This window comes from Corvus brachyrhynchos, unplaced genomic scaffold (genome assembly GCF_000691975.1).
Source record: "Corvus brachyrhynchos isolate BGI_N302 unplaced genomic scaffold, ASM69197v1 scaffold98, whole genome shotgun sequence".
NCBI classification, from domain to species: domain Eukaryota; kingdom Metazoa; phylum Chordata; class Aves; order Passeriformes; family Corvidae; genus Corvus; species Corvus brachyrhynchos.
In genome coordinates, this window is record NW_008239762.1 from 144,890 (window position 1) to 156,089 (window position 11,200).

Genomic DNA, 11,200 nt, shown 5'->3' on the forward strand with positions numbered 1-11,200 from the left:
ACTTAAACCCCCTGCCTCTTTTCTGTATGTAGAGATGAAAGGGTAAAAGCAGGCACAAACATACATATATATATATATGTATTTTTTTAAACAAAGAAGCACCTGACAAAGGCATAGCTTTCCAATAAAAGACCCACAGTAAAAGAAAATGGGAGAAAGGAGAAACATGTTTGAATACTGAAGTTAACAAAAGGTAAAAGGAATCTACAAAGTTCAACTTACTGCTGCCACATCCATCGCTCATCGCAGATGCTCTTGATCTTTCATAATCTTGTAAATCAGAAGGGGTTAAAGTCAGACTACCAGCTTCTCTCATCTGCTTGAGAATAAATTTTTCACATTAATTTGGTTTTCTGAACCCAGCTGTTGGTTTCTGCATTTATGACAACTTTGTAACTAGTGCGGATTTTAGCAACTGCCTACTTGATCCAAGTGTTAGAGACGGCAAATACCACGGTTAATGCAACACTGGGGCTCTCTGGCAGCCATTCCATCTCAATTTTTTCCTCTTTTAATAGTCTTAAGAAAGATACATGTATTTATACTTAACCATCAAAGCAAGGCACAAAAATATACAGCTAAAGATAAATTTTCTGAAGTACAGACTTTATCTTCCTGTGAAATTACAGAATAGACAACATGTAAGTATATGTATACAATATATATATAATACTGTCAATAAAAAGAAAACCCTCTGTTCTCCAGTTTTAAAAGACACTCTCACACTCCAACACTCTCACTTCTAACACTCAACAACAGATTGTTGAAGAAGTAGGGAGCTGTTACAGTACACTGAGTACTGTGGTAGCAAAGGTTTTACAGATTTAGCTCAATTACTGGCACATTAAGTGTTATCACAAATTTATCAGTTATTATCACAGTAAGAGAGGAACTAATAATTGTATGCCCAAAACTTTAGTGGACCTATTCCCAGCAGTGTGTAGGTTTCTACTACTTGGAGCCCGTGGCCCCTCAGTGATCCCAAGGGGACAGAGCTGAGCAGTCTTCTTTAATAAGAGTTAATCAAACATGAAATATCACTTACCAGAATCTTCTTCTCCATATCTTCATCATCATCATCAACAGAATAGGTACTTCCAGAGAAAGCTGGAGATTTTCTATCTACTCCCACTGCTGCATCCCCACTGCCATTTTCATCAAGGTTAGAATATCCCAGTGATACGGAATTATCTCCTTGCAGGGATGACCTTGTGTGTACAATTTCAAAATCTGTGTTTTCAGCTTCTGAGAAGGGTGTCAGGTGAAGGACTGGTTGAAGTTCCATGCTTATATCTTGCTTTCTCATGATCTCAGGCGAGCTCCATGAAGACATACCTGCAATTAAATTCTGGAAATCTTTTGGAGTCTCTTTGTCTATGTTCCAATTGTGTTTTGGTGAATCAGGAGTTTGATGAATTTCCAGTATTTGCTGGCAATGCTTTTTCAAATCTTGATCCCCTTCAGAGCTGTGGATCATGTCCAACTCCTGGTGCAAGGCATTTTCTTGTAATTGCTTAATCCGCATTTTTGGATTTTTATTGTGACATGTCAAGTCAAACATAACTTCATCTTTTTCCTATAACAAAATAACACATTAATTGTTTAATGGAATTTGAGTATGATTACAAACTGAGAAACATGCACTTAAAAAAAGACCTGTTAGAATTGATTGATTTTTCCTTCAATCACTTTAAGTAATTTCAAGATAAAATCACTCTGATTCTGTGACTGAGTCTAAATAATGCACTATTTGAGAAGATATTTTAGTTTATTTTAAACCTGTCAACATGGAAATTTCATTTCATCCTCCATGCCTGTTAGTTTGTCAGATACAGTGAGTAATTGTTATCCCTCTCATTTTAGACCATCACCTAAATCCTTTTGTGTTAATCATCCCTCTTAATCATCTGTTTTAAGCCTAGTGCTAGCTGCCAGGACTTGACTCTTTTCGCTGCTCCTCCAGCTTTCATTTTAATACATTTCCTAATTTTCACATTGTTTCCACTTTTGAACCCAAGCATAACTGCAGGAGAGGTTCTATGCTCCTCTAAGAGTGCTGTGAATATTATTACTTTTTCTAATACTAGGATGAACTAGATCCATAGAAAAAGTCTATTGTAAGGAATGCTTGAAAACATGGTAATTTATTCACTTTGATTCAACATATTCTCCAATTTGATAATTATCCCTCCTCAGCCTACTTAAAAACTTCTAGCACTTAAACCTGGAAATACATATACTGACATATAAACATCAATTTAAACACTTCAGAGTCTGAGTTTCTACTTGAAAAGTGATTTTTAAATCACTTAACTGCCCCCAGAATTCCAGCACTCCCTGATATCCTTCAAAATGTTACCAATTCTCTCTTCACTGGATCCTAAATTACTTCTGTTTTCTAAACAGGGATCTGACAATCCCTACCTGTATAAGCAACATGGTCCAGCAGTCACTGGATTGGAAGTCTGCTGCCTAGTACAGACACATTCCATGGTCTGAAGTATACCAATCTGCATGGGTCATTCAACACTTTTCCCACCTGTCTCCTTTTCATGAGAGATTTCTGGGACAGACCCTGAATGACAGACCCACCCAGGCACTGATGGCAGCGCTCCAAACTTGAACTTCCACGCAAATAAAAATATAAACACCAGGAATGATCACATGTTCTGCATAGCTACTCTCTTCATTTCCATTTTAAAATAAACATGTCATTATACATAGCAATTATCCTATCATTTTTTTAAGTAAGTCAACTACCTTGGGTGATTATTATATCATACTGCCAAGCAGGGCCCTGAAATTCCACATAAGTCTGACACGGAACGTTTTTCCTCTCCTGTGTGCTCAAACTCTTCATATAAGCCCTCTTAACTAGCACTTATCACCTCTGTAAACCAGCCTTTAAAGACAGTAAATTGGTGTATGACAGATTTCTACAGCTCTCTGAAAAAAGGGGTAATCTGAGTCGTACTGCTTTCTAAAATTGAATGATTTAATGAGAATTTAAGACAATTAGGTTACTTGGAGGAAATGGTTCTAGGAAAAACTCAGAATAATTACAAGAAAGAGTCACAGTAAATAAGAATTTCTGAAAAGAAAAGGAGACATGATGAAGTGTTTTCAAGTAGTTCTCCAATACAGCCATGAAGGATGGCAAACAGTCTTGGTAGCTAATGGTGGGTTCATTGCTTGGCTTGCAGATGCCCACCCTTTCACTCTCCCTCCTCAACAGATCAGGAGGGAAAAAAAATAAGCTGGGAAGAGCTCACAGGTGGAGAGAAAGGAAGGAATATAACCTAGTAACTACTCTCACAGGCAAAATAAATTAAAATGGGGAAAATGTATTCAATCTATTAATCTAGAAATAGATTATTCTTAAAAATCTCCACAAATAATACTATTAAAAATCAAATAATGTACCAGTTTAGCAGTAGGGGAAGCCACTACTCCAAACGACTGATCAATATTGGCTTCTAATTCCTCCATTCCATTTTTAAGGGCTACATCTTTTCTTTTTCTCTGGCAGAATGGCTTGAGAAATTTAGTCTCTTCATGATCTACTTGCTCCTTCAGCTTGTAAGATTCCAACTGTGAAAGAACTTCAGCTCTTCCCAATCGTAAGGCTTCAAGCTCTTCCGTATGGGCCTTGCTTTCACCTTCCAGTTTTGCAGTGCTCCCTTGAAGTTCCTTGATTTCTCTCTGATAAGCTACTTCTTTCTGATTCAGGGCTTGCACCTGGAAATCAAGTCTAGAAACTTCTAACTGAAGACCGTAAACATCCTGTGCCTGACTTGCATCTCTCTTTTCCAACTCTGATTGGAGCTCTGCTGCCTTTTCTGTTAAGTACTGCAGCTCAGTTGTGTCAGCTTCTCTTTGATCTGCCATTGTCTTAATTTGCATCTGTTTCTCTAGAATAGTTGCTTCCCTTTCTCTCACCTTATCTTCAAGTTCTTGAACTCGAGATGTAGTCATCTTTGTCTCAGCCTCTCTCTGAGACAAACGAGTTTGGGAAACTCTGTATTCTTCCTGAAGTGCCTGGTGCTGGATTCTCAGGGAGGTGAGCTCTGAAACAGACTGCTCTGATGACTCTCTCAACTGTTGGCATTTTTTCCCCAAATTTTCCACTTCTGTTTTGTGCTGCAATTCCTTTTTTTCCAGTTGCTGCTGCAGAGCTTCTTTAGAAGCTGAGACAAGCTCCAGTTCCTCCTGAAGTTCTCTCACTTTGGAGAGTAGTGATGCATTTCTTCTGTTTGGATCAGGATCACCCTGACAATCTACCAGTTCCTTCTTCAACTCATTCTGAAGGTTTTCCACTGACTGTCCCAATGCACCTTCATAGAAATAATCTTGGTTGTCACTATCTTCATGACATACTGGTCCAAATTGTGCCAGCTCTTTTTGAAGCTTCTCAATTACTCCATGGAGTTGCTCCACCTCGTCATCCTTGTCCTTGCGCAGCCTCTCCTGGTCAACACGAAGGTGCTCGACCAGTGATCTGAGTTCTTCAATTTCAGGTTTTTGGTCTTCTGCAACCTAAGCAAAAGGATAAGGACTGAATATTACTGTATGTAGAGAATTATTATTACACACAGTTTATATTTCTCATCTGAATCACACAGGCATTAAATCACACATTTAACAGCAGGAAGAAACACACATTTCAGCTGGTAACTTTTCAAAATAATCCCTGCTTTCCTAAGAGAATTATCAAACAGATTTCATTTACAATAAGAATCTGCACACCTTGCTTCCCCCAAAAATCAAGCAATGAACACTCTTACAATAAGCACTCTTACTTTATTCTCCAGAGCATTCTGCAGCTCATGCTGAAGTCTCTTCATCTGCTCATTCAAGTGATCGATTTCTTGATTCTTTTCTTCAAGCAGTGCTTGTGGGAATGACAAAGCTGAGGAATCACTAATACCCAGGTCCTGACTTTGCTTCACATGAAGTTTTGTTAGATCCTCCTGACCAGAAAAAACAATCATCTCATTAGAAAGGACTGACTTTGTCTCTCAACCTAATGGCACAACAGAACTAGGGGCTTTATTTAAACATTCTCCTCTTTACTGTAATGATGAACTCAGGGACACGACTACAGCTTCTTTGGGTTTGCACCACTGTGTTGGACTGCCCCAACCCAGAAAATAACCTCAGCTTTGATTTAAATCAAATCACTGTATAAGATAATGCTATGAGCATGAATCGAGAATACTGGGGGGGCTTTGGTTCTGCAATACACCCAGCATCAGTCTTGTAAAGGTAACACAACATTCTGCTGGCAAGAGAAACAACCCAAACATCTGTTTACAACATCATGAGATGAAGACTTCAACACTCTCAAGAAAGCAGGTCTCTGACATTTTAGGCAGTGCACTAAGGCTAAAGGAACCTACCTTCAAGTGTGCATTCTCTGCCTGAAGCTGGGTGATGTTGGAAGTATTAAGGTTTTTTTGTATCTCTAACTGCAAGTTCAGCTGCAATATCTCCTCATCTTTCTTGCTCAGGTTATCTTTATATTGTTCTAGTTGGTCTAGCAAGTTTGCAATCTAAAAAAAATATGCATAGTTGTTTCAATTAAGTGCTCTAAGATAAAACTTCATTTATCGTATTATTTAATGGCAAAAAGTAACTTCAGCAAATTCAATGATTTAAACTAATCAACCTGCATTAATAAAATATCTGATGTAGCTTTTGTCAAGGCGCATATAAAAGCCACACTAGTCATAATCCATAGTCAAAAGAGGTAGAAAGATTTTTTCTTTTCTCTACTGCTATTCTTATACCTCTTCACAGTGGCTGTGGCCTAATTTAAGACTGGCTGCTTAGCAAACAATGACAAGGCTGCATAAAAAACAATGACCATTCAGGCAGTAAACAATCAGCTATACAAGCAAAAGTATAGTTGCTACATATTATTCACAAGTTCTTCCTTGTACACTCTCAATGTCCCATAACAAGAACATCCTTTCCTTGTGTCCAGAACATCTTCTCTTATTAATTATCATCTTGGCCTTCTCTGTGAGTTTTACTAAAGCTGCAAAATTTCACTGTAATATTCTCACAGGTAAATTCTGTCTGGTTTCAGGTCTGACTCTGTGAGATTGTCAGTCCGGCTGTCAGTCTCCTCAATCTGAGACATAAAAAGAGAGTGAGAAGCTTGTGTTCCAGCTCCTCATCTGCAAAACCAAAGTACTACAAAGGTGGATTTCTGTTTTCTTTTTTTAAAAAAAAGAAAAAAAAAACAAAGCAAAACTATCTGCTCACAAAGATCCATTAATCTGTACTGTGAACGATCAAGGCTTGACTGATGTCATTTGATGTAACAATATGAGACATACTAGCATTTGATGTGCAACAATGACAAGCAGCCAATATAAACACCATCCTTCTCCTCCCAGAAGCCAGAAATGAGCATTACAGTGCCAATCCCAGTAACACAGACAACAAAGAGATGATTCAATAACCACACTTTTCTCTGCAGTGTAATGTTTTTATCATCTCTTGCCTTAATAGGTAGCAAGGTAATAGTGGCTTTGGGGATTATGACTGTTGAAATAAAACTTCATAAGAGAAATGGGAAGTCCATCTGTAAGAAATTAATTTTTATTATCTTCTATTGCTCTTGAAAGAATGGTGTAGACTGAAGGATCACTCCTGTTTTTCTTCTTCACATGAATGGTAGTAAACACTACCATTTAACTGGACTATGTTTCTATATCACAGATATTATAATAATTATTTAGTAACAATATAAACATACAGTGGGGTTGTGTATGCATCTATACATGTAAATCCAATAAAAGTTCCAAATGTTGGGACCAATTTCTCTGTTTCTTCTTAGCTTGACACAAAAACTCATCACAAACATTCTCTCAAAACAGATTAAATTACACCATTGCGGGTAATTGCCCTTTCTGGTCTTAAAAGAATTATCCCTGACTCTCAAACAAAAACTTATCTACCCACTTCAACTCTGGAAGGAAAGGAAAATCAGTTAACAACTGATACTGATCAGTCTCAAAGTTATGTGAATAATCACAAGACCATTTCCAGCAGGAAGGGAGATGGACACAAAACAAAGCAAGAAAAAGGAAGGTTAGTTGAGGCTAAAGCAACTCAAAGTCTGCAGGACTTTCCCAAAACACTCACCTCTCTCTCCTTGACCTGAAGTGCTTCCTGCTCTGCCTGTAGCTGCTCCTTCAGCACCGGAGCAGAGTTGCCATCCACTGGGACTCGGTGCCTCGCTTCATCCAGTTTAGACTGCAGGGCAGAGATCTGCATCAGGTTGTTGTACTGCTGCTGTTGCAATGCCTCTTTATCCTGGAAAAAGATTTTTTTAATGTCAGAATTGCTGTTAATACACAAACCTACCTAACCAGGACAATCCTGCCGAAACACTTCATCGACCCTGACACACCCTGTACAAGAAAAGTACATAATCCCAATGGCCTATAAACAGGAATTCAAAACAACTGAATGTTTTTACCCCTTTATTTTTTGTAATCCAAGTTTAAAACTTCTGAAAATTTAGCATTCAATGATAATTATACTTTCTCAGTTACACAGCATTTTATACATTTAAGAACATAACATCTTGGCCTTATAGCCATTTCCAAATTTCTTATGATACCGTATATGTGCCAAACTAAATTTGACAGATGGACACAATTTAAGAAATTAAGAGTTCTGGGTAGATCAAAACCTAGTCATAAATACATTAAGTTCAGTCAGATTGTGATAAAGCAGGACTGAGTTTGTCCAACCTGTGATCTGCCAAGCTATGGTGTTTTTATTTAAAAAATTCTTTTTTGATCTTCCTTCTCTCACAGTCCTTCTCGAGAGCTGGGTCAGTCCAAGGAGGGAAGGTTCACTTGGGAATTGTCCAAACAATTGATGCCTTTTCCTGGTCTTAAAATCAAGAGTCAAACACAGTTAGAAGAGGAAAAGGCATTTTACCTTGGTATTTATTTTAAGGATCTTTAGGTGCACTACATCCAGGTGGAATGCACCAAAATGCACCCTGCAATCCCCCCCCAAAAGATCTGGTATAACATTATAGGTCTTACTAATTAGCATATCTATCAAAGATTCCCCAATGAGAGGCTCAAGTGAGCCCCCCTCCCCAAGGAGCCTTCCCCTGGATGGTTCTATCTTAGTTTACAGAATGTGTTCTGGAGAGCACCTTGGGGTCTGGGGCACACTGATCCCTAACTACTTCTAAGCTTCAAAAAAGTTTAGTCTCTCAGCTTGACAAACAAGTCTAAGAATGTAACTAAGTCTAAAAAAGCACTAAGAATACAGAAGTTGTATAAAAGGTATAATAGGGGTATAAAAGAAAAGGCAAAAAATCTTCATGGCATCACAATAAGCCTACATATCTGTACTTCATACAGTAAAGCTGGACAAGAAACCTAAGGCAGTAATTCCCTCTGCTGTTCAACACTTACTCTGCTCATAGTTTAATGCACATATCTTTAATATGTTATTTTAGACTCATTGTATGATTTGTAAAAAAAATACATAAATTTAACCATCTTCTCTCTAGTTCAAGAGATCTAAGACCCAGAGTACATAGCTAGCATCTTCTGATTGTAAACTGAAAGTAGTAGCAATTAAAAAAATAAAAATAAATTGCAAAGTTAATACCGTATCACAGTATCAAAAGATAAGGGAAAAACGGAAATTTTTCTTGCCCTCACATGAAACCTGTGATATCAACCAGCCCCTCTGGCAGCTCCTCAGGAAAGAACACACATAAAACCAAAGCCCAAGCAACAGCAGAGCCTCTTTTTTTGGTGTTTTTTATCAACTAAATACGGTACCCAAACCACACTGATCACTGACCAAAACTCTTCAGCAACAATGTGCAACCCAGACTCCTGCAGAAGTGGGCTGCCTTAGCTCCCATGTCCCTGCCTTTCCTGGACAGCAAAGCTGCAAGTGTGCAGTGTCAGTACAGCCCTGCACACAAGAGTTCAGTTCCTCCTGGCCTTCTCTAGTTGCCACGTCCTGAGGTTGCTACAGTGACCCAGCAAAATCAAGTGGCAAACCAGGCAAAAATCAGGGCTGTATATAATGCACCTTCACTGTAAAACGTTCTGGGTGGTCATTCACATGTAGTCTAATGCGGTGTCTTCTTCAATGAATCCCAAAATCCACAGGAGAGCCTACTCCCTAAATTAGCCCCACTTCTTAGGTCTCAAGCAAAAGGATGAGCAACGCCCCCAGCACAACCCTATCCAGGAGCTTCAATGTTACATATCAGCAACATGAACCACTGAAAGGAATTAGAGCAGGATAAAACAAAGACCTGCTCCATGCACATCACAGCAGGGCAAATGGATCTGTTAGCTGTGACTTCTACTTCCAGACCTATTCCTTATTTCTCTATCACCTGCAATACATGCATTTTTCATATGTTGGAATTTGGGGGACAATAAAACTCTGCAATTATCATTCACATCAAGTGTATTTTTACAGAAAAATACCATGGCATGTAATTGTTGTTAGTGCTCCACTGGAACTTATTAACTGCACAAAATTGCTTCAAGACAAGCTATTACAATGCTTACAGGTGGCAAAATGAATAGTACAGCCTAGTTTAGATTGGATTAATTAGTTTCTCAGAAAAAAAAAGAAAAACCAAACTCAAGAGTTTGGCTTATTTAAGATATTTACAAAACACCAACTGATGGGGACATTCAGACAACTAAAAGAATATTCTGAATTCACATGGTTAAAGAAAGCCTGTTTAACAGCAAGCCAAGACTCCAGAGGAAAGAGAAACTTGCCAACAGCAAGCAGCACCACAGTCTCCATCCACACCAAGGCAGACAGAAATTAAATGGGCATGGCTTTTGTATGTTTGGATAAAACCACAGAAAAAATTCAGCTGGGAAAGGTCTTTAGAGTTCTCCAACTCAAAGCACAACCAACTTGGCTCTGCTCAGGCAATTCTTACATCTCCCAGTCAGAGACACCACTGCAACTCTGAGCTTCCTTTAAGGAGTGGCTGCCCCCAGTGTGACCACTTCCCCTTTCCATTTAATTGGAATTTCCCTTGTTTATACTCGTATCTTCTCATCCTTTCATTTGCACCTTCTAGTCTGACTCCACCTTCTTATAAGCCCATATTACATGACTGTAGACAACAAGATTTCCACAAAGCTTTTAACAATACTCAACCAAGGAAAATTGTTGGGAGGAAACGGAACATTCAGTTTCAGATAGAAACTTCTTCAGGTAGAAGAAGTTACTCAGATGTTTGGTAAATTTTGCTAAATGGATTGAAATTCTTAACTCTAGGCTGTGATTAACTCTGTAGTAGTAACAAAGCACTAGAAGTTTCGGACTATGGCAAACAGATCTGGCTTCAAAGACAGAGCAAGAAGGGGTACAGATTAAGATAATTTCATTTTAAACACAGGTACTTTACTGAAGACCCTCAATGTTTGATATTCAGTAACACTACCTTCTCAGAAACTTCCAGACAAGCACAAGAGTAGCTCTGAAGCAGCAAACACGACAACTGTCAAAAGCAGCCTCTATACCAGGGCTTTGAGTAAGCCTTACTCAAGTCCTGTAAGTAATACCTAAGGACACCCTACTTACAAGTAGTATGTAAGTCTTTATAGTGGACTTAAGGAGTTTGTAGGACCAGAGATTATTTAAAACTGTGTGTCTTGGTTTAAAAGACAGGTGTCTGCTAAGAAAGGCAGAAGTCTCCCTTGGAATAGCAGATGTAACCCCTTTCCCTCTGAGTTACTATAATTTTGAAATCAAGGGGCTTTTTAGGCAAAGATGTGGGAAATAGGAATAACAGTTCTTTACTATTATTTATCTATATGTGTATAACCAGTCAAACAAACAACAATAACTATGGCAGTAACAGCAAACAATCACAAACCCAGACCCAGCCTTCTTGGCTGTCAGGCCCTTTCCCCTCGGGTGCAGTTCCGCTCGCAGCCGGCAGGGGCGCTGGCGGCTCCCGGTGAGCAGGGCAGGTGCGATGGTTCCCCCGCGGCTGCAGGGGGCGCTCCAGAGCGAGCTCGGGGAGCACGCGGCTCTGGTGGTCTGGGATCCCGGGAGGGATGGAACAAAGGAGCTTCACAAGCCCCTGGGGAGCCGATCCTGGTGTCCGGCTGGACCCTTGGGAAGAGCAGGCTGGTACGGCCGGGGGGGGACACAAAACCGG

General features: G+C 39.2%; 1 protein-coding gene across 9 annotated transcripts in view; it reads right to left on the bottom strand.

Annotated features, from left to right (window-relative positions):
• Nucleotides 1-11,200, bottom strand: part of PCNT (pericentrin) — a 68,932-nt gene that overhangs the window by 17,746 nt on the left and 39,986 nt on the right. For 8 of the 9 annotated variants that reach the window (XM_017742779.1, XM_017742781.1, XM_017742784.1 and 5 more), the window contains 6 exons: nucleotides 7,156-7,326; nucleotides 5,400-5,552; nucleotides 4,800-4,970; nucleotides 3,424-4,536; nucleotides 1,046-1,576; nucleotides 223-319 (listed from right to left, as the gene is read on the bottom strand). In XM_017742779.1, the coding sequence (XP_017598268.1) occupies nucleotides 223-319; nucleotides 1,046-1,576; nucleotides 3,424-4,536; nucleotides 4,800-4,970; nucleotides 5,400-5,552; nucleotides 7,156-7,326 (2,236 nt within the window). The remainder of the gene's footprint in view (nucleotides 1-222; nucleotides 320-1,045; nucleotides 1,577-3,423; nucleotides 4,537-4,799; nucleotides 4,971-5,399; nucleotides 5,553-7,155; nucleotides 7,327-11,200) is intronic. The other variant, XM_017742776.1, reaches the window with a different exon arrangement.